Raw genomic sequence first — 23,251 nt, forward strand, 5'->3', positions numbered from 1 at the left:
GTCTGGCTTTTTGTGAAGATGGGAAAGGAGGTGGGAAAAAAAATAAACTAAAAATAATGACGCCATTTTACGAACGACCATTCATTATGAATGACCATTCATTACGAATTACCTTTGTATCGTGCGTATTGTGATAACGTAGCCTACTTCAGAATTAAAATACTGCGTTTTGTTTTTATATTATTTTCTGTTACATCTTTTGGTGATTCTACATACAATCTTTGGTACAATCATTTTATAAAATAGTGTATGGGCCTAGACTTAATTTCTTGGAGTACAAGCCGGAAGCTATCCTGTCTTTTCAATGAAGAGACCCGAGGTGACACCAAAAGAACAACAGGAATTGCAGGCCTACCCAGAGGTGTACAGTGTTTCTTCCAGACTTTTTTTCTCCGGGGGGGGGGGGGGGCACTTGAAATTTTCGGGGGGGGGGGGACGGGGCGGTAGACTTTCTTCGGGGGGGGGGGCGGTCGTCCCAGGCGCTGAACCCAGGGCAGTGTCTTTTTCAGGGCACTCATCGGGGGGACCGCCCCCGCCCCCAGTGCTACTTTCAGACTAGCTTCTCCGGGGGAGGCACTTGAAATTTTCGAGGGGCGGCGGACTAAATTTTCGTTCGGAGGAGGGGGTAGTAGAAGACTTTCTTCGATGGGGGGGGTGGCAGAAGAGATGACTGAAAGAAACTTGTCTTAAACGCTAAATATAAATAAAACTGAACCATGATTTTTTTTTTATTTCCTGTAATTTGAAACACTGGCAAAATCAAATAAACAGAAAAATGCTTTGAAGAAACACCAAAATACTGGAGTTGTTTTTTTTTTTTTAGGTTTTAATCATTTGAAGTTTAGAATTAAATGTCTCTCAGTTCTGGGACCATAGCCCTGATGCAGTCGTAGAATTCTTCAGACGTGGGAACGATCTGCGACGCAGGCAGGAGGAAGCCGGTGGCGCTGTTGGCCGCGGGTCTCAGCTCGAAGGCCATGGCGTAGAGATTAGTGCGGCGACGTAAGGCCCAGTCTTTGGAGGAGCCGGAGGCAGCGTCTGTCACATTGGAAGTATAAGGTTAGTTGTCACACACACACACACACACACACACATATATATATATATATATATATATATATATATATATATATATATATATATATATATAATGTACGTATAGCAAATCTATATAGCTAAATATGCCTCAACTTTAGAAATAAAAATTTTAACACCACTTACAGTTGAGAAGCTGCCAGGCAGTTCCATGGAGGTATTGGGTTCCGTGTCTGGCAATCAGGGCTTGCAACATTTTTAGGGTGACTCGGTCCTGGGTGGGGGAGGGGGAGGGGCGATAAAACAAAAGATAACAGTTTGCACCTATACAAAACCCTTTTAAACAAAAGATTACAGCTTTTCAAGGCGCTATATCCATTTTTTCAACCATCAGTTAAACTTAAATTTAACAAAAGAACAGTTTTGTATGAGGTTATCCTGACATACATACCAGTTCAGCAGCGTTTGCTGGACGAGAAACGTACTCGGTGTAACCCCATGGGACCAGGAGGAACTGAAAATGGTGAGCATTACATTTTTAAACTACAAATTGTAACAAAACAACTAATATATTTTTAAATCGAGATTTGTATACAAGATTCTTCGCAAAAAAGGAATATAATAATTCAAATTTCGATTACAGATACTTAACAACTTAAAAAACAAAATAATTTAGCCTACCACTAGTCTAGAACCTCAATATTTTTTAAAGAGTTGGAAGAATAAAGAACAAACAACACGGAAATAACGTTTTTAGTACAAGTATTGTAATTGTATTAATTTTTTTAACATTTTGTTTTTTGTTACTAAAGATTGCTGGCTTTTTTACAATAATTAAAACATGTAACTTAGATTCTATAAAAAGGTGTCGGCTTTAAAAAGGCGAATGTACATCTTGTTTCATGAAGTTTTACTTTTAGCCACTTCAGGTCATACTAAAAACCGACCAAAGCAAAATACCATTAATTTTTCGTTTTGTACCCCAAAAAGTAAACTACAACATTCCTCTATTTGGTGGGGATTTTACAACAAAGCTAATAACTAGAAAAAGTTACCTTTTGAAATGTGAATGTAAAACTACACGTATGTGACATTAATTTACAAGAGAGAAAATAGAAGTGACCGTAACATGTTAAATATGACATGTAAACGACAAGAAATTGATAGTAAAGTTGTGTGATAGAAACTACGATACCTGTGAGTAAGCATGCACGCCCAGATAAGCAACGATGTTGGGGTACAGGCTATCAAAGAGGTCTCTGATGTTGGCGGTCTCAGGCTCGGAGAAAGGTCCGGTGCCGGGGTAGATGTCGCTGGCACAGTTGGTGGAGATGCCGGTGGCTGGAATAAAGTTTTCCATTGTATTTTACTACTGACGGGTTTGTTACTGTGGGAGTCCACCCAGCTGTGATGGGTACCTGACTTACGTTGGGAAAAGTAAAGGTGGTTGGGCATAGTGTTGACAACACCGTCCCTTTATATGCCGAGGTTTAGAAACATATGAACTACTTCATCTTCCCCAATGATCGTTAGGTCTAAATCTTTATTAGTAGGAATCTTTATTTATTTTTTAATATTACTAAAATTTTAAGCTTTTAATTGATGCATTTAATACCATATGCTAAGTCGGGACGGGTTGACCTCAACCTGCAGCGTAAGGTATTTAATGCTAAATACACTACAGATTTATTGTAAACACAGATCCGAGTTTTTGACAAGTTATTGTGCTTTGACTTACTTCCCCACATGGCGTCAAAGTTTCTGTTCAGATCGACGCCAGTACATCTGGAGCTGATGTAACGTTTGTTCTTTCTCCACATGCGGTTCTGGGTGTAAGAAAAGCACATTACATTTTTTATTTGAGTTTAATCTGTTAAAAGTGATTTTTGGTTAGAATTTAACATAGTGTTGGTTCTTTGCGTGTTCACAGAGAACGTAGTTTTTGCTTGTATAGCTGAGCTAACTATAGCCCTATTTTAGTCCAGATTCTAATCATTTTGTATTTGCTTGCTCCCAGAAAAATGCGCGACCGAAAACTGCTCAAAATAGAACATTGAGCAAACACAAACTCAATCCACATACACTTCCATTTAGTCATATTTCGTGAACATTTTTTTTTATTATGTTACAATCTACATGTGGTTATTTTTTGCTAACGTCTTAAAATTATCGATTTTTTAAAATACCATAGCGTAGTTTCGTTTTCTGTTGCGCGTTTTTTCTAGTCACCGTATTCGCCATGCCTGTGTAAAAGACGACCGCTCTCATTATTAAAAAAAACTTACACTGTTGAATGTGTGTTCATAGCCATCAGGATTGGCGACTGGGATGAAGTACCAATCGTATTTGTCCAGCATCAGTCTAGCTGTGGCGTCGTTTGCTGTGTAGTCCATGGCGAGCTGAAATAACGAGATCATCTGTAAGAAAACAATTCTCTACTTCCAGTTAATTTTTTAAAATTTAATTTGGAGTAATGCATTGCTAATTCTGTAATCATCATTATCTTTTTTCCCGTTCGTGCCCAAGACATATGTGGCAGATGAAGTAAAGTGAGGTCAGCACTATGCCCAACATCTTTTACTTTCCCTAACGTACAGTTATATATGAAATTTCATATAGAAGTATTAAAGCAAATCTTTTACTTTCCTTAACGTGAGCTAGGTACCCATCATAGGTGGGTGGATTCGGGGACATTTAACTGAGACTTTCGGGTTAGCAGACTATCTTTCTACTGCTAGACCACGCCGTCCCATCTATTTTGTAATAGTGCGCTAAATCACAAAGTGTGGTTTTGATTATGTGACGCCTTAATAAAACACAAATTAGGCCTACAAGTGACTCTATGGCGTTATATTCCAGTTATTTTTCTAAGCGGGATGAAACAGCTCCTATAAATGGACTTGTTCGTCCAATAAAGCTTTGTCTTCCTCCTCCACGATGGGCTGTCTAGCCCACTCTACCTGACGATGTCCAACAGACTCAGTCTATGAATTCCCCTGTATCCAACGCCAACACCGCGTGAAATAAAGGCTACTGATTGGATTACCTTTTCTATGACCCACAATCCTATGGCGTGGATGTCTGTCTCATGAAATAAAGGCTACTGAATGGATTACCTTTTTTATGAGTCCTGTTGATATGGATACCCACTACCTAGCGTGGTTGTCTGTCTCATGAAATAAAGGCTACTGAATGGGTTACCTTTTCAATGACCCTGTGGCGATGGTGACCCACTCTCTAGCGTGGATGCCTGTCTCACGAAATAAGGGCTGCTGAATTGATTACCTTTTCAATAACTCACAGTCCTGTGGCGTGGATGCCTGTCTCTTGAAATAAGGGCTACTGAATGGATTACCTTTTCTATGAGTCCTGTTGATATGGATACCCACTACCTAGCGTGGTTGTCTGTCTCATGAAATAAAGGCTACTGAATGGATTACCTTTTCAATGACCCACAGTCCTGTGGCAATAGTGACCCACTCTCTGGCGTGGATGCCAGTCTCGACGATAATGGCTTGCTTGTTGGCACCAGCGGATCCTGTCATCTAGAACAATGAACGGGACAATCAAAAACGTGACCACTAGTTTGACATGGATTTATTTTATTCTTCTTTTTTATTTTGGGGGATTGGGTGTTAATATGTTATGCATTATAATTTCTTTCAGACATTTTCCCCCTGTGGGGTGCCACTTCCCGAGGGGGGTGGGAGCACTTAAAATTTCTGGGTAGGAGGTGGAAAGTGGTTTCAGTATATATTTTAATATAAATTATACATTTTCTAGATCTTTTGTTGTTGTTTTTTGTTGTTTTTTTTTAAATTTAAATTTATTTTTATTAATTTTTTTTTGAGGGGGGGGGGGGGGGGGGGTTAGCGTGCTATGGGGAGAGGGCCAGTGCCTACCCTAAGGAAATATATCTGAAAGAAACTATGGCCATATAGCCCGTTGAATTCAACTTCAGCCTACCACTCTATCCTTTTTTAACCAAGAAAAATCATTATTATTTTCAAGTCTACTATCTTTAAAAAATAAACATGAAAGGAAATTACCTTGACAAGGTAGACCACTCTACCTTCGTGTGTGATGTAGTTGAGGTTAGACAACTGGATCAGGGATGGGTACGTGTTTTTGAGTTCATTAAGGTAGTTCACAATCTACAGAACAAAAAGGGGTTTAAAAATAAGATGTTATACATAAAACGGCAGACTGACTATAAAAATCTCTGTTTATTATTATTTGCTTTGGTGTACATAGACAAATACCATTAAAACATGCCACATTCATAGATAATAAACATTTTTAATAGTTACTGACGTAAAACTAAAAAAAAACATACATTAGTCCGTGTTGCTTGTAACAATATTTGAAGACGCATGTTAAATATAGACATATAATTTAAAAATACTACAATGGAATTTTATTTTTCACCTTTAATTAGTCAATGGTCCACACCTTTTTTTAGGAAAACATACCTGGTTGTAGGTGTGGTAGTTGTAGTGGTCAATTTTAGCACCTGTCAGCTCGCGCTTTCTGGCAACCTCCTCTTCTGATGTACGAACTGAGCCAGCCTCAACGACTCTAGAGAAAAAAAGATTAAAGGTCTTTGACATTTCGTTTATCTGTGTACCTTTTAAGGCACGTTGTAACTACCCCGCTACCTATTAGAGACTTGTACATCGTATGTAGCCCTTGCTCATCAAGAACGTGTAACTACTGACCATCAAGCAGATGAAAATAAAGTATCTGTTTCTTTTTATCTTACCACAAGAAGAAATAATGTGGTCAGCGCTATATCTAGCCGCCTTTACATTATACAACTAGAGCTAGGTACCCATTAAAGCTGAGTAAACTCGAATATGTCCTATGTAAAAAGACTCAAGAAAGTTGTGTGAGTAGCTATTCCGTTGTTGAAACATAACATAACAGATGAAGGTCGCCTAGAGTAACCAAATCTGCAATACTTGACTAAAAAATGTATAACCTTATCTGTGACCTGTGTACATACTACTCACTTCTGGACATCGTTGACCGCGATGACGTAGCTGATGCCCTGCTGGTCAAGTTTGTTCTTGAACAAGTTCAGCAGGGTGGGAGGGACCATGACGGTGGCGTTGTGCTCATGGGTAGGTTCGATCCAGAAGTCGATCTGCAGTTTTAGTGGATGAATACAACAGTATTAATAAAACTACACTTCGAAAGCTTTCAAATTAAAGCCAGAGTTTCTTCCAGGCATCTCTTCTACCCACCACCTCCTCCATCCCAAACGAATTTATATAGTAAAAATATACTTTTACTGTTGTCGGCCCTTCCCCCCCCCCCCCCCCCCCCAGAAAATATCAAGTGATTCCCCCCTTCCCCCCGGAGAAAAAAAGGTCTGGAAGAAACACTGATTGAAGCACGCACACAATACAAAATAACCGGAAGTGAACTCCCCTAAACTTTCTCGAATATTCTTATATAACACTACAGGGGATGGTAACTCGGGACATAGGCACGATTTTTAATCCATTTTTAAACTTTTAAAAATAGAATAGAATCTCGTATAAAAAAAGAATTGCACACCAAGTGATCGCCAAACAAAATGTGTATAATAGTGCGGAATATTATTAGTACTTTATAAATTCACACGCGTTTTTTGAGAAATCGGAAATATCCAAAATTATTGCTTCCGATCAACGGAAGTTACACAAAATTTGATAGAAGGTAGAGAATTAGATATTATACTTATATGTGAAATTTCATTTATCTATTTGAAACAGTACTCAAGTAATAGGCTTTTGAAAAATTGAAAGTAGAAAAAGTTCTACTTCCGATTATCGGAAATCGCTGAAACGATGAAACAGATATACAAATTTGATATAATACTTGTAGGTGAAATTTCATCAACCTAGCTGTAACGGTACTCAAGTTATCATGTTTACAGACGCACAGAGAGAGAGAGAGAGAGAGAGAGAGAGAGAGAGGGATAGAGAGAGAGACATACGGACAAGATTGCAAAACTATGTTTTTCCGACTCAGGGAGGTGTAAAATGTCGAGATTTGCAAAAATCTCGATTTTTTTTTTTTTGCACGATTACAATACTTTCTCTATACTTTGTATACGAGAAAGTAAAACAGCTAAACTGTTGAGTGCTTCAGATATATTAGACGAGTTTACTGTTAGTCTGAAAAAGCCTCGATTGTTAGTTTGGCTAAAAATAAAAATGTGAATTAATACAATTTATTAACTCTTTAAAGGCTATGTTTTCCCATAACTCTAACCGTAAACATTTCTGACAATAACTAACTCTTTTAAATACTATTATTTAAGTGGAATTTGCATTTTACACCCACCCCACATTGAACTGCCAGGCCAAATAAAACTATCCAAACTTACATCAACGTAATCCTCTCCTATCTGGTGCAGAAAGTGGACGTCATCCACGTTACGTGAGTACACGAACAGAAGCTGGAAGCTGTGAATAGATTTCAAGATTCAGGGTTTATTTTTATTTCAAGTTACGTGAGTACACGAACAGAAACTGGAAGCTGTGGAGATAGGAGGAACATTAGTGTAAACGTTGTACTTAATATTTCTACAAGCCTCCTGATGCCCTGTCAAAGGTGTCAACAACCCCACGTCTACACAGACTCCTGCTGTCTAAGGTACTGATCCCCCTCCCCATCACAGACTCTTGCTAAGGTACCGACCCCCAAATCCACACACACTCCTACTGTCTAATGTACTGACCCCCTCCACTACACAGACAACTGCTAAGGTACCGACCCCCAAATCCACACACACTCCTACTGTCTAAGGTACTGACCCCCTACCCCTAATCACACTCCTGATGTCTAAGGTACCGACCCCAACAGCTACACACACTCCTACTGTCTAAGGTACTGACCCCCCCCCCCCCCCACAGCTACACGGACAAAGGTACCAAATCCCCACCCCTACACACACTCCTACTGTCTAAGGTACTGACCCCTCCCCCTCAACACACACTTCATCTGTTTAGTACTCACCCATCAAACCTGTCCTGCTCGGCACACACAGCCAGAGCTGTAGCCAACAGCAGACACAGAGAGAAAGTTAGACTGGCCATGGTGGAGCTGGAAAAAATCGAACATTCGACAAATATAAGTTAGACTTTATTGTTTGACAACTGAGTTCGTAAAGATGCCAATTTTAAAAGATGTATATATCTGTGCTCTGCGAGCAAGGGAGGGGGGGGGGTCTAACTTCTTCCTTTTCTTACATTCTCGATGTTTTTCAAAACTTCAATGCAACCCATCAATTAAACAATTTTTTTTAGCCCTTTCAACATTTAATAATGCTGATAAAATCTGGCTTGCTTATTTCTGGGGAATTATTGCAGTAGTTATTCTGCCGCCCCACTAGGATATAGGCCGCTAAATACAGGCTTCCAAGCAATTCGGTTCTAGCTAGTTTTCCAACTGTCTCCAGTGGTAGCCTATATTGTTTGTGTCGCTCTCTCAAAGCGTTTCCTTGTTGTTTTTTTTTTTTTGGCCTGCCGCATTTTACACTCATCAGGAACCCCCTGGGCAAAGGAAGCAGAAGTACTGTGGCTCTCGTGATGTCCGACAGCCTTAGCTTTATCTGAATTCACTCTGGAATCTTCAGTTTCACTTGGTGACAAAACTAAACATTTTAATTTTGCAATGGATCGCTTTAACCACATGCAGGTTTTTAACTTATTTTATTTCAAGCGTTTTGTCAAGGGTCGCTTTATCCAAATGCAGTTTTTGTTAAATTTTCTGAATACGAAGGCAGCATTTTTTATTTATTTTATCACGCTTGAAATTTTTTAAATAAAGTAAATTAACGATAATCCCAGCCAAAGATCCTGAGAAGTGAGGCTACAATCACTGATCCACTTACCTGGCAAGTTTTGTGACAAGATTTCAGAGTGGCCAGTTTTTATAGAAACTGCAAGCCATTTACGATCATGTAAACTCGATGTTTGGTTACAATAAAAGTTCACGGCAAATTGCGTTTACGATAGAAAAATTGCAAGGAAAAACAGTAGTCCAATTAGATGAATTATTAATGGTCACGATTTCGTAACCGAATGTATATCAAAAAGTATTTTTTTATCTGTGTCAAGTCTAACTACAATAATCATTATTGGTTTGTTGGAATATGCTTTAATGTACTTTTAAAGATAATAATAATGGATGGTAGAAATATTGTAGATCTTAATCTAAAAGATTAGTACTAAAAATTAACATTAACCTTTGAGTGAAGTAATTTTTTGTAACAGACTGGGTTTTTGTAAAGTAACATGACTGCTTTTTTTTTGTGAACAGAACATTTTTACAACAGACTGCTCCTGCTTTTTTCTGAAGTAATACTTTTGTAACAGACTATTTTTTCTGAAGTAATACTATGTAACAGACTATTTTTTCTGAAGTAATACTTTTGTAACAGATTATTTTTTCTGAAGTAATACTATGTAACAGACTATTTTTTCTCAAGTTATACTATGTAACAGACTATTTTTTCTCAAGTTATACTATGTAACAGACTATTTTTTCTCAAGTTATACTATGTAACAGACTATTTTTTCTCAAGTTATACTATGTAACAGACTATTTTTTCTCAAGTTATACTATGTAACAGACTATTTTTTTTTGAAGTAATACTATGTAACAGACTATTTTTTCTGAAGTAATTATGTAACAGACTATTTTTTCTGAAGTAACATTTTAGTCACAGCCTCCTGAGAGAAAGCCATCGTGTTTTTAGTGAGAAAAGGTTGGTAAGAGTGATTTCAGTTGTGAAAGTAGGTTAGAGATAACCATAGCAACAAGATATATTGCGGCCACCTGTCGGTCTGTCTAGGAGGTCCCAGGCTTCGAGTATATTCAAGTGGTGGTTTCTTGTCGTAACTCTCCCATAAAAATAAAGTTAACGTTAGTGGATTAGGCAGTGCGCATGTATGGAAAACATGATGGGGATATTTTTTTTTAGCATCTCTTGTTGTTTTCTTCATTTTAATTCTAAACGTGTTTTCTGAGTTTAATGAAACGGTTTTTAAATGTTAAATCCGCCATCACTTCTGATGTCGTATTGGATATCAGCTACAGTTTTCATTTCTTCTTCTGGGCAATTCTCTCGATGGCGTCTGATCATATTCTTCAAACTTGGTGTTTTTGTGACGCCCTGGTTTCCGTCTCCATCAATTCTGTAAGCCTAGTGTTTTTGTGAAGTCACCTTTCATAGTAGACCTGCCTAAAAGAGAGGTGATCTTTTTCGTCTTTAAACAGGCAATGCCATATCTTCAAGGTAGTTTTTACTTATAGTATCTGGTCAACGAATGTACGGAGTTTTTCTCCTACAGTTGTTTCTATAACTAACTTCGTCATGGCTGTATAACTGGCTGATCCCTCTAAGTCTCTATTTCACCTCCTAAGACGATACGATCTTCAGTAATACTTAGTTGTATTTTTTTTTTTTTTTTTTTAATAAAAGGTGGCTGTGGAATTATTGATAAACGCGATAGTAAATTTTGACAACTTGTAGAATATTCATCGTTTCTAATTCTTTTTTTTTTTTAAGTTATGAGTTTGAAATCTACGACCTGCTTACCTGGCAAGTAGCTTTCTACCATTGATTTCATGATGGCCAGATTTTATAGAAGCGTGATGCCATTTATGATCATGTAAGCAGGATGTTTGGTCGACATAAACACATAAAAATTTAGTTATAGCTCAATGACTTCAAATGTTGGTCACGATTTGGCATGGGAAAGATTTTGTGTCTATCCGGGGTCGGCGTGGTCGAGTCGGTAAAGCTCATGGTTGCTAAACCGAAAAGACACGAGTTCGAACCCTCGGGCAGATGAGGCTCGCTAGCTGGGGATAGCCACTCCTCTCTAGGTCTAACTCCAAAATCAAACAACTGCTGACTTGTAATTTGTTCTTGGTTGGACAAAGACTACGGAAACAAATCCAAAAAGAAAAGCAGGCTAAAATCCGAGTCAATGTGGCGCATAAAGAGTTGACACGTATACTTAATAATAATTGTGTTTGAGAAGATCCCTTCCAACACTAAAATTAAGAATGCCTACAAGGATTTACCCATTGATTTAATTGTTTTCTACATCATTTGTGTGGCACCACAATAGAAACCTTTACGGGATAGTCACTGATTCAAAGCGCCACCAACCATTCAGCTAGGGGGCGCTTCACCAACATGAATAATTATAATGGAGGGGGGGGAGGGGCAAAAAATTGATATTTCGCGAATTTAATAGATAAAATTAGCAGGGGGTAGAAATGTTCAGCTTGAAATTTGACTAACAGTGATGCATCAATTAGAAGCCGCAAAAAAAGACTAGATAAAAATATCATGACTAAAAACGTCAGCAGTGTTTTCTTTTCGTTTGTTGATTTTTATTTTTTATTGTTTTCCTCTACTATTTATTACATTCTATATCTTTAAAATAAAAACACAATTTGGAAAATAGGTAAAAATAATACAATTAGTTGTTTGTTTTTTTTCTAAATTAAATTTGCTATTCGGGAAAACGGCCTTGGTGCAAGCAGTGGCGTAGCGAGGTCGGGTGTCACCCAGTGCGGCACTTAATGGTGTCACCCCCCAGAGGCGTAGCGACCCTTTCCGGGGACAAACTTTCAATTTTCGATTTGCCCCCCCCCCCCCCCCCAAACTTTCGATTTGCACCACCCCCCTCAAATTTTTCTCTATATATTTTGCTATTTTTTGCCTTGGTGTCACCCCCCTAAATGGTGTCACCCGGTGCGGTCCGCACCCCACGCCCCCCCCCCCCCTTGCTACGCCTCTGGGTGCAAGCGTCTTTCGGGAATTTGTCGTAGACGCATAAAATCTATCTTGGAGAGACAACTTCGAGATCAAACAGGAGTTAAGCCCCTTATGTGAAATGATTTCCGACTCTGGTTTCCCTTGTTGCAACTTCCGCAACCACAATAATAATAATAATACTAGTAGATGCCAGTTTAAAACGTAGCAAATAAAACCCATCGTGACTAGTGACGGAGCTATAAGTTAAATTTTTAAAAAGAATCGACAAAATATTCTCCCTATTTATGTTTTTATCCGATAACAGATCACGTGATATTTCACTTTAGCTCTGGAGCCATGGCTCTGAGACTTTCGTAGAACTCCTCGGCTGTTGGGACGATCTCCGAGGGAGGTAAGAGAAAACCAACGGGGTTGTCTTCCGTTGGTCTCAACTCGAAGGACATGGAGTAGATGTTTCTACTGCGACGTAAGGCCCAGTCTTTAGAGGTGCCCGCGGCAGCGTCTGTAGGAAATATAGGCTTGGTTGATGTATGTCTCCTAGTTTTAGTGTGAGATTTTAAATATATATATATATATATATATATATATATATATATATATATATATATATATATATATATATACATATATATATATATATATATATATATATATATATATATATATATATACATATATATATATATATATATATATATATATATATATATATATATATATATATATATATACATATATATATATATATATATATATATATATGTATATATATATATATATATATATGTATATATATATATATATATATATATATATATATATATATATATATATATGAATGAATGAATTAATTAATTAATTAACGAATTAATGATTTAATGAATTAATGAATCGTCATATGTGTGTATGTGTGTTTGTGTGTGTATGTGTGCGTGCGTGCATGCGTGTGTGTGTGTGTGTGCGTGTGTGTGTATGTGTGAGTGATGAGAATACGGATGTAACATTTCTTACAGTTGAGGACTTCCCAGGCAGTGCCGAACTCATAATGAGAGCCGTGTTTGCCTTTCAGAGCCTTCCACATTTTATAAGCCACGCGATTCTGTTTGGGGTGAAAATGGGTGTGAGGTGAGGGAGGTTGCAAAGTTTACAATTACTGTTTGTGTGTCTGTGTATATATATATATATATATATATATATATATATATATATATATATATATATATATATATATATATATATATATATGTGTGTGTGTGTGTGTGTGTGTATATATATAATGTATAAATATATATATATATATATATATATAATATTCATTTATTTATTTATTTATTTATTACACAATACTATTGTTGCATAATTTTTCACCACTTGATGTAAAGGCCCAATAGGGCTGTTAAGTAGGTCAACAACCAGTTCTATTGCTCATGATGCCGTAGAACTGGTTGGTGACCTACTTAACAGCCCTATTATTGATGATGGGAGAAACCTACCAGTTCAGCGGCGTTGGGTGGGAGTGACAAATATTTGGTGTAACCCCATGGGACCAGGAGGAGCTGAAACGGTGGTTGTTAAAATGTTTACAACTTTAAATGAAACGGTGATCGTTAAACTGTTTACAACTTACATTGTATGAAAACTAATAAACTTTTCAAGCGTGTGGAAATAATCGTTCAAGCGTTCATTTACTTTTATTAAAACAATTATAATTTGGCTACAAATATATTTCGCCTAAGTACTTGTATTAATAAATAAACAAACTAAAGAGGGTTATTATTGAAATACTTGTACTTGTATTAATAAATAAACTAAAGAGGGTTATTATTGAAATAACTTGTAATAACTTCTGTATTTCAATAATTCTTTGATATTTTTAGGTATGATTTTGTATTTTATGTCTTATACGACTTTTCCACTGTTTCATACCGTGAAAAAAGTGCTAAACATTATTAGACATTTGTCCATTTAAATACCATAACCCCCCCCCCCCCCCAACTATTTTTTATGTTGCTTACTACAACAAATACAAACAGCAGCATTGTCTATCTTTCTTGGTGTAAAAATAGAAAGTGATCAAACAATGAAAATACGATGGCGGTAAAGTTTGATGCTAGTCATTACGACACCTGGGAGTATGCATGCACGGACAGGTAGGCGAGGACTTTGTATCGGATGCCGTTGAAGAGGTCTCTGATGTTGGCGGTCTCAGGCTCGGAGAAAGGTCCGGTGCCGGGGTAGATGTCGCTGGCACAGTTGGTGGAGATGCCGGTGGCTGAGAGAAATATTACACTATTTTTGTATTGTAAGCCTTAAGGAACCGCGTGGTCGAATAGTAAAGTGTTTAACTGATAACCCAAAAGTCCCGAGTTCGGATTCGGGGCTGGAGTCTGTACGAAATCCACATATTTTTTCTAGGTACCTGACTCACGTTAAGAAAAATAAAGGCGACTGGTCATTGCACTGACTACACTATCCCTTCATAATATGCCAAGGCAGTGGCGTAGCGAGGTCGGGTGTCACCTGGTGCGGCACTTAATGGTGTCACCCCCAGAGGCGTAGCGACCCTTCCCGGGACAAACTTTCAATTTTCGATTTGCACCCCCCCCCCCCTCCTCAAACTTTCGATTTGCACCTCTTAAAACATTATTTAACACTCGAATTAATCACTTAATTCAAGTGGAATTATCATCATTTTTCTCTATATATTTTGCTATTTTTTGCCTTGGTGCCCCCCCTAAATGGTGAAAATCCCTAGTTCGGATCCCTGGCTAGAGCCAGTATGATTTCATTGAGTTCACTCAACCCTGATAGGTACCTGTATTAAGTTAGGGAAACTAAACGCTGCTGGGCATAGTGCTAACTCCAATATCTCTTCATATGCCGAGGTCACAGAAAAAATGTGAACACTACCAAATTTGAAAGGGTAAATATTTTTTTTAATTGACTTTATAATAGAACCAAAGAATGACTTACTTCCCCACCTGGCTTTAAAGTTTCTGTTCAGATCGACGCCAGTACATCTGGAGCTGATGTAACGTTTGTTCTTTCTCCACATGCGGTTCTGGTGTGAGGAGAGAAAATTTAAGATTGTTGCTCCAGTTCACTCGAAAAAAATGGAATGGTGTGGCCGGGTCAGTAGAGTTTTCTACTACTACCTCAAGAGTCTCGAGTTCAGATCTCGGGCCCGAGTCCCAAAGACTTCAATGTGGCCACCCAGATCTAGAAACTAAAGTCGACAGTGCATGGTACTGACAACATTCAGTATGTTTAGTCACATCAAGATATGAACTACTCCATCTGCCTTATTGACCTTCACATCCAAAAAGTGTGATTTACTTGACAAAACTAATTTTTAAAAATCTCGTAAAACCTCTGGTTGGTATTTCAAAACTAATTCTCTAAATCTAACATCTGAGTTGATGGCACGCTGTATTTGCCTTGCTCGCGAACGCCCGAGAAACCCACTAGTCATTATAAACCAACTTATGGTAGAGTGTGTATGCACGTAACCATCAGGGTTGGCGACTGGGATGAAGTACCAATCATATCTGTCCAACATCAGTCTAGCGGTGGTATCGTTTGCTTTGTAATCTATGGCAAGCTGTATGAGACAACATTTTTCATATTGTGGCTGGTCAAAATAGAAGGCAATACATTCGGTGTTTATGTGATGGTCAGATTTAATATATTTTGATGCAAAAACAGTAAAATAGCAGGATTTGGCATGTTTGTGATTTGTATGTTGGTGGTGACGTGAACGGGTTGGAAAGCTCTAGACTGCTGAACCGAAATTCCCGAGTTCGAAATCTTGGGAAGATGAGGATCGTAGCCTGGGGATAAAATCCAGGACTCGGACGTTTTCCCGACAAACGCCCGAATGGACACTTGCACGAATTTAACAAATACTCATGAGGCAAGTGTCCTATCCGGAAAACGACCTTCAGGCAAATGGCAATAAGTCAAGCGTCTTTCGGGAATTTGTCCTTTGTCTCACAAGTTGTATTTTTAGATATTTCTTTTGTGTCGTATGATTTATTTATTCTACACATAAATATCTGCTGTTTAAAAACCACACAAGACACGGTGGTTTACAGAAACATTTTTCACTAGGCCAGTGCAGGGCCTAGCCGGGATGGCTAGTACATGAATAAAGGGCTAGAGAAAGGGCTTTAGCGTTTCCCCACCCACACGCTACAGTATCGGATTCACCGCCCGCGCCTTCTGAATTTTAACTTCCCATCCCGTTCAGAGTTAGATGTTCCTCTGGGAACATGAAAGAGAGAGATGGAAGAAGAAGTGCAGGCTACTGGCAAGACCTGGCATGAACTAAAGTGGCTCGCCCAAGACAGAGTGGAATGGCTGAGATTTGTTGTTGCCCTATACTCCACAGGGAGTGATCAGGATTAAGTAAGTAAGTAAATAATCCCGTTCAGTAATTCTATTGCGATTACTCAAAGAATAACTTTTTCAACCCGTTACCATCCGCGGAGGTAATTAAATTAATTAAACTGATTACCTTTTCTATGACCCACAATACTGTGGCGGGTGAGATCCATTCTCGAGCGTGCATGCCAGCTTCAATAATAATGGCTTTCTTGCGGGATCTAGCGGCACCTGACAACTAAGTCAAAAATAGGCAAAATAAAAGATTACAACATGCATACATAGATTGTTTTTTTTTTACTTAATTAATTATATTTATCATACTTTCCAGCATGTAAGAATAGGGCTGGTAAGTAGGCCACCAACCAGTTATATGGCTCATGCAGGTTTTATTGAGCCGTAGTACTGGTTGGTGACCTACTTACCAGCCCTATTGGGCGCATAAGATCAAGCATCAGTGACAAAAATAGAGGTGAGAAAAGTAGCGAGTATACAGTAAAGAATCCTCCTTGGACCTAGCGATCCATTGGACATATGAAGTAGAGTTCGTATATTTTTTCACCTCGGCATATGAAGGTAATGTGTGGTCAGCACTTTTCCCGGCCGCCTTTACTTTCCCTAACATGTTGGGTGGACCCAGGGACGTTCTGCTGACTTGGACCCGGATTCGAACTCGAGACTTCCTGGTTAGCAGCCTAGCGCTCTACCGCTCAGGCCACGCTGTCTCATATATACTCGCCATATAATACCAGACTCAGGGTGACCCCAGATTTTACCCTGGGTTAAAAAAGCGTTGTATACGGCGGAATATATTTGGTTATTCAATTTCTTATTGTAGTGCATCAAATAGTTTGCTATTGTAAGTAAAGTAAAAATTCCTCTTTAAACCTAGCGATTCATCGGGTAAATGAAGTAGAGCTAATATGTATCCTGACCTCGGCACTCAAGGGGATGTGGTCAGCAGTATGCTTTGTCATTATAACGGTTTTATATTTATTTAATTTAAAAACTAATTAATAGCAAAAAACATAAAATGTTTATTAAAAAAGCGTTCACCTTGACCGTGTGGACTGCCCTCCCCTCGTGGGTCTGGTGCTTGAGGTGGGATACATTGATGAGACGAGGGTAGGCGCTTTGGAGTACTTCAAGAAACGACACGATCTACGGAACAAGACGAGAGAAAAAATTGTCATTCAAAGTTAGCCTTGCTAAACCCCCATATGTTAAAAACAAGGCGTTAACGCTTAGAATATATACAGGGTACATGTCTAGGGGACAGATCTAACAGCGGCTTAACTTATCTCAAACTTTGTATTTGTGCAACATGTTTAAAGCGACAAGTTCGGGACTTGTAGTACATGTTAAAAGCAACAGTTCGGTATTTGTAGAACATGTTATTAAATTACAATACAAATTAATAGCCAAAATTTAGACTATGTTCCCAACTCCCAAATTACTTTTTTTTTTTTAACTTTTTTTTTTAAAACAAAAAAATGTTTAGTCTTCTGCCTCCTGGGAATCAGGCCTCTTGAAGAAAAGTACGTTTTGTTACATGAAATATTAATCAGTAAACATTGAATAGAGCAGTTGTCTTTTGCCTTTTTGGTGATACCGTCCATCTCTACCCCCCCCCCCAGTTTCTATCGTCCGCACTGACAAACTCCCATCGCGAAATATAGGTCGGATGTAGCCTATATAGACCCCGCTGAACCCCCTGAGACAAACTCACTGAACCCCTAGGGTTCGATCGCACCCATAACCACTGGAATCAGTGTTTCTTCCAGATTTTTTCTCTCCGGGGGGGGGGGGGGGGCACTTGAAATTTTCGGGGGGGGGGGGGGGCGGTACACTTTCTTCGGGGGGGGGGGGCGGACACTGTTAAAAGAAAATATTTTCTATATAAATTATATAAATTTCATTTCGTTCGGGGGGGGGGGGGGCGGTAAAAAAAATTTCGTGGGGGGGGGGGGGGGGGGCGAAGAGATGCCTGGAAGAAACTCTGACTGGAATAGACCGTGTAATTTCATATTAGAGCTATTTATTGAGCTAGTCAGCCCGCATCGTCATCAACCGTAGTATCTCCGCTTAAACTTTGTATTTGTAAAAAGTGTATTATGTTTGATGAAACATATGCCAACCCAGTAACAAGATATTTGCACACACACACACACACACACAAAAACTAGACGTCAGTTGGGAAAGGCAGGTGGTGTTTGGATCGGATACGATTCATGACATTAGTAACGGTAAACTATAACAAGCTATAATTACTGAAATTTGTCAGTTGGTCGGTTTGGTTCGATACGATTCCTGACATTAGAAAGTTTATACTATAACAAGATGTGTTTACTAGAGTACTCGTTAACTGCCCAGACTGATTTGAAATCAATGTTTCAGGGGATCTCAAGTTTTTCTAATGTTTAGAGTTTTTTCCAGGCATCTCTTCGGGGGGGGGGTGGGTCTAAGCCCCCCCCCCATCCATCGATCCATCCATCCATCCATCCATCCATCCATCCATCCATCCATCCATCCATCCATCCATCCATCCATCCATCCATCCATCCATCCATCCATCCATCCATCCATCCATCCATCCATCCATCCATCCATCCATCCATCCATCCATCCATCCATCCATCCATCCATCCATCCATTCATTCATTCATTCATTCATTTATTCATTTATATGGAAAATCTATATTTTTAATAGTGTGCCCCGTAAATCTCAAGTGCCCCCCCCCCCCCCCACAAAGAAAAAAATCTGGAAGAAACACTGCTAATGTTGTACCAGATTAATAATCCCGTCGTTTTCTTCTAGTTGACGGGGCGCGACTATTACCTGCTCGTAGGTGTGGTAGTTGGTGTGGTCACCTATGGTACCAGACTCCAGACATCTCTTTGTCACTTCCTCGTCAGGTGTACGCACAGAGCCGGCGTCCACCATTCTAAAATAAAGAGATACGGTCGTCAAATGTCTATGTGTACATATGTTTTGATACTTCTCGATACGATTTAAAAATCAGATGATAGCACACGTTGCTTTATTATCACAATACTTTAAATAAAATATTGCATTCGTATTAAATTGATTCCACGCCAGTGGCGTATACGACGGGGAGGCAGGGGGTGCCAAAATAAGCTTATTTTAGCTGCTATTTTGAATTATAAATATAAATTATATACGGGGGGCGCCTAATTGAAAGTTTGTCCCCGGGCGCCGGGAGGGGTAGCTACGCCTCTGTTCAACGCCGTGCATATTTTCAAGTATTTTTGTCAGATACTCACAAACTATGCATTTTTAAAAACCGTTTTAAAATCAACTGTGGCTATCACTTACTTCTGGACATCGTTGACCATGATGACGTAGCTGATCCCCTGCTGGTCAAGTTTGTTCTTGAATATGTTGAGCAGGGTGGGAGGGACCATGACGGTGGCGTTATGCCCGGGGGTAGCCTCTCTCCAGAAGTCGATCTGATGTTTCAGTTGAATACAATTATTTTTACAACGCTGTTGCTTTTTCTTTGACCAGCTATAATTATATTTGTTTCTAATTTTACCCCCCCCCCCCACCCCCCACACACACACCCGGAATAAAATTACATATAATCTAAACTGTTTTATCAACTTTTTCCTGTCGTTATCATTGGTTTTTGCAAATGAGCGATACAGTTTAATTAAACGCTCTTGTTAAGACAAACATGAAACGGTTCTCAAAATAAACAAACAAAGCATTACTGCTTAGAAAAGTTGAATTAAATTTTGATATAATTTAGATTTAAAAAGAACCAACTCAAATGTATCTTTAATCTAAAGCACTGACCCAATCCTCGGCATAATCTAAACAAGAGTTACTTAAAACTATTCTACAAAAAAAGAATAATTATTTTTAAGTCAACTGTTTTTGACAGAAAAGTGTCCTTACATTTGATTCGCGGCATGACAAGCATGATTTTTAACAAAATAATTGACATGTGACTTATATTCAGATTTTCTTTCAGGCAGCTCTTCGGGGAGGGGTGTGTGGAGCCCCCTTGAAGATCATCTACCCCCCCCCCCCCATCGAACGAAATAGAATTTATATATAAAATATATACTTCTACCAATGTCCCCGTTCCCCCACCGGAGAAAAAAGTCTGAAAGAAGCACCGCTTACATTGACGTAGTCATCTCTCAGCTGTCCCAGAAATTTCACATCGTCCAAGTTACGGGAGTAAACAAACACGAGCTGGAAGCTGCCAAGACAAAATTCAGTGCAAGGTTTTAGTGCATCAAACATGTTTACAAGGGGAACTCAAGTTGTCCGGATGTTTGGAAAAGTTATAGCGCAGGAGAAAATAGAGAAGTGAACTGGTCCAGGACACAGCATGTATCCATCATAAAAAGGCACCGCTACTGCGAGTATGTGCAAGTAAGTAAAGTGCCCATTCTGTTTTCTTCATTGTAATGTTGGAAAAGATTTCCTCCAACACATGGTAGAAGATTATGAATTCATTGTTTATTGGACTTCAAATGCAATATTTTATGAAGGAGGTTAATTTTTCAATATGGCCGCCGTTCTCATAGTTACCAAAAAAATGTTACAATTTTTTTTGTGGAAACGCATATTCAGATGTTCCTTAAAAAAAGCTGTAGAGAAAAAATTGTTTGCTGTCTAGTATTTAAAAATGATTTTTTTTCTTATACCGGAGCCTATCCAGTTTTCTATCCAGATGGATTGCTGTGCCCAGCTATCAAGCCTCATCTGCCCTTAGGGGTTCGAACTCGGGACTTTTCGGCTTAGCAACCATGAGCTTTACTGACCCGACCATGCCAACCTCCAAAGTTTTTATACTCTCAAACAAACAATGAATAGTGTGACGTGTTTGATTAACAAAGACAAATTTAGAGGTACTGAGAAAGTATTGTAATCGTGCGAAAAAATCGAAATCGAGATTTTCATAAATCTCAACGTTTTACACCTCCCTGAGTCGGAAAATTTTAGATTGCAATTTTGTGTGTATTTCTGTGCGTCTATCTTCTTGTATGTATTTCTATTTGTCTGTGAACACGATAACTTGAGTACCGTTTCAGATATGTCGACAAAATTTCAAATATAAGTACTATACCAAATTTGTAGTTCTGTAGCAACTTTTGAGTAATTTCAGGTAACCGGAATTGGTACTAGACCTACGTGAAAACTTGTGAACAAAAAATAATCCGGTACAAGTTATCTTTTTAATTAATTTAATTTAAGGGATTTAAGCGATCACAGAAGCTTAATTTGCAGATCCCCCGCCCCTTCTCGCCCCCCTCCCCCGCCCTTTGCTGTAGCAAGCAGTACACCATCATCATTATATCACAAGGCCCTTTGACGCACGAAGTATCAACAAGGTAACGCCCTTTCGTCCTTTCTCTAACCCTGACTCATAACCCTGACTGTTAGATCTTTCAGCCAATATCCTATAACTCTTCCCTTTCATCTTCTCCGTGTTTCTTATGACTTCCCTTGTTTCCCCCTGCCCTGTTGTGTCCACCTAAGTGACGTCTTGACCATCGCGTGTGCTAGCAATGTGTACTCACCCACGAAAACTTTTTTGTTCAGCAGACGCGAGCAGCGTTGTGGCCAGCAGCAGACACAGGGTGAAGGTCAGACGTCCCATGCTGGACATGGATGGTAAACAAAAACAGTTTATTGTCGTTCCAAAATAGATGAAGACCACAGGGAATAAATCACAGTTGTCATAATTTCTGCTTTTGAGAAAAATGAGATTTTGTGTTTGGGATCTTTTGCTTTTCCATTGTGGCATGATTTTAAAATCCTAAATATTGAAGGGGTCGAGGTGATTTTACGCATTTATATTGTTAATACGTGATAGACATACACTAGTACTCTATGAATATGGCCCAAACTTCAGAAGTTTACGACGGATCCTCAAAATAAGATGACCAGACAAAATATCAAATAAAGATCTGGAGCACAAAACCCAACACAACAGCAAATAGATAGGGATATTAGGGGGTGGATTGGACATACCATGAGAAGGGAAGATGATAACGTTGCAAAGAAAACTATGGAGTGTAACCCCCAGGGAAAAGGGACAGTTGGTCGGCCAAAGAGATCGTGGAGAAGAACGGTAGAGGAAGAGGGTAAGACCGCTGGGCTCACGTGGGCACAGATAAGGGGAGCAGCCCCAAACCGAGTGGGTAAAGAGGTGTAACTGCAGCCCTTTGCTCCCGAGGGGCCACAAAGGATTAAGTCAAGTAAGTCTTATTGTCGATCGAAGGGCTTTTGCCACCCCAACCCCCTTCATCGTGGCCCGTGGGGTTTGAGCCCACCCACCCATTTTATTGAGACCTTTAGGGCGAAAAATATCGAAAAACACGTGAATCAAAATTAGCTTTAGGTTCATTTTACTTTTTTGGCTTATTCGTTGAACAGTTTTAAAAGAAACTGACAATTAATAAAATACTCTGTATTTTTGCATTTTTATAATGTATACGATTTGTATATAAAGTTACTTCTTTAAAGTTACCTAATGTAGCTAACAAAATTGTTATCTATTATCTTAAAGCAGACTGGCTTTTTAATTCTAACTAATTTTCTAAGTTCGTGTATCATTCGTATTAAAGTGATACTTATTTTTAAAAATATTATTATGCAAACTTTCACTTTCAACAGCAAATCATAAAATATGTCTCCATACCTTTTAAAGTTGTGTTTCCTTATAGTACAAACAGTCGGACGTATAGACCAAGATAGCTTTCTATGTTAGAGTTATAGCCCCTGCTGGTCTGGTGCTTGTTGAAGGGAGCTAATCACGGTGTCACTTCAGTAGAGAATTTTGTAGCTTGTGATCAATCCATTGACTAGAGTACATTGGACGAAGCAACAGATAGGCCTATCACTCGCGGGGCAATTTATATTGTCACGTGTCAGAATAGGATACTCAAATGGATGGTAATGGTGCCCTAATTATGTATTTTAAAAAGTCTATGAAATAACAACTGCCCCAACAGAGCAGTCCTTACTTAATCAATAACATTAAAAAATAAACCGGGAGTGAT

General features: G+C 38.8%; 2 protein-coding genes across 2 annotated transcripts; both read right to left on the reverse strand.

The window, feature by feature from the left end:
• Window positions 1-715: 715 nt before the first annotated feature.
• Window positions 716-8,142, reverse strand: LOC131928881 (carboxypeptidase B-like). The gene is made up of 12 exons (XM_059285029.1): window positions 8,044-8,142; window positions 7,412-7,490; window positions 6,048-6,181; window positions 5,508-5,613; window positions 5,085-5,189; window positions 4,476-4,580; window positions 3,321-3,434; window positions 2,774-2,861; window positions 2,231-2,376; window positions 1,487-1,549; window positions 1,222-1,309; window positions 716-1,038 (listed from the first exon to the last, which is right to left on the reverse strand). Exons 1-12 carry the CDS (start codon window positions 8,121-8,123, stop codon window positions 848-850), a joined length of 1,299 nt encoding a protein of 432 aa, XP_059141012.1. The 5' UTR covers window positions 8,124-8,142; the 3' UTR covers window positions 716-847.
• Window positions 8,143-11,867: 3,725 nt separating this feature from the next.
• LOC131928883 (carboxypeptidase B-like) lies at window positions 11,868-23,038 on the reverse strand. The gene is made up of 12 exons (XM_059285036.1): window positions 22,891-23,038; window positions 21,767-21,847; window positions 20,361-20,439; window positions 19,545-19,678; window positions 19,047-19,152; window positions 17,264-17,368; window positions 16,341-16,445; window positions 14,798-14,885; window positions 13,951-14,096; window positions 13,318-13,380; window positions 12,836-12,923; window positions 11,868-12,326 (listed from the first exon to the last, which is right to left on the reverse strand). Exons 2-12 carry the CDS (start codon window positions 21,844-21,846, stop codon window positions 12,142-12,144), a joined length of 1,179 nt encoding a protein of 392 aa, XP_059141019.1. The 5' UTR covers window position 21,847; window positions 22,891-23,038; the 3' UTR covers window positions 11,868-12,141.
• Window positions 23,039-23,251: the final 213 nt, after the last annotated feature.

Source organism: Physella acuta, unplaced genomic scaffold, assembly GCF_028476545.2.
Source record: "Physella acuta isolate Inbredline_101_S28 unplaced genomic scaffold, ASM2847654v3 ptg001559l, whole genome shotgun sequence".
Classification (NCBI taxonomy): Eukaryota; Metazoa; Mollusca; class Gastropoda; family Physidae; genus Physella; species Physella acuta.

Coding starts and splice junctions, on each gene's coding strand:
- LOC131928881 (XM_059285029.1), bottom strand. CDS start 8,123: ATGGCCAGTCTAACTTTCTCTCTGTGTCTGCTGTTGGCTACAGCTCTG. Junction 6,182..7,411: donor TAGGAGAGGATTACGTTGAT/GTAAGTTTGGAT, acceptor CTAAAACTGCAG/ATCGACTTCTGGATCGAACC. Junction 4,581..5,084: donor GAGTGGTCTACCTTGTCAAG/GTAATTTCCTTT, acceptor TCATTGTTCTAG/ATGACAGGATCCGCTGGTGC.
- LOC131928883 (XM_059285036.1), bottom strand. CDS start 21,846: ATGGGACGTCTGACCTTCACCCTGTGTCTGCTGCTGGCCACAACGCTG. Junction 14,097..14,797: donor CTTTAAAGCCAGGTGGGGAA/GTAAGTCATTCT, acceptor TATTTCTCTCAG/CCACCGGCATCTCCACCAAC. Junction 13,381..13,950: donor CCGTGCATGCATACTCCCAG/GTGTCGTAATGA, acceptor CCACCGTTTCAG/CTCCTCCTGGTCCCATGGGG.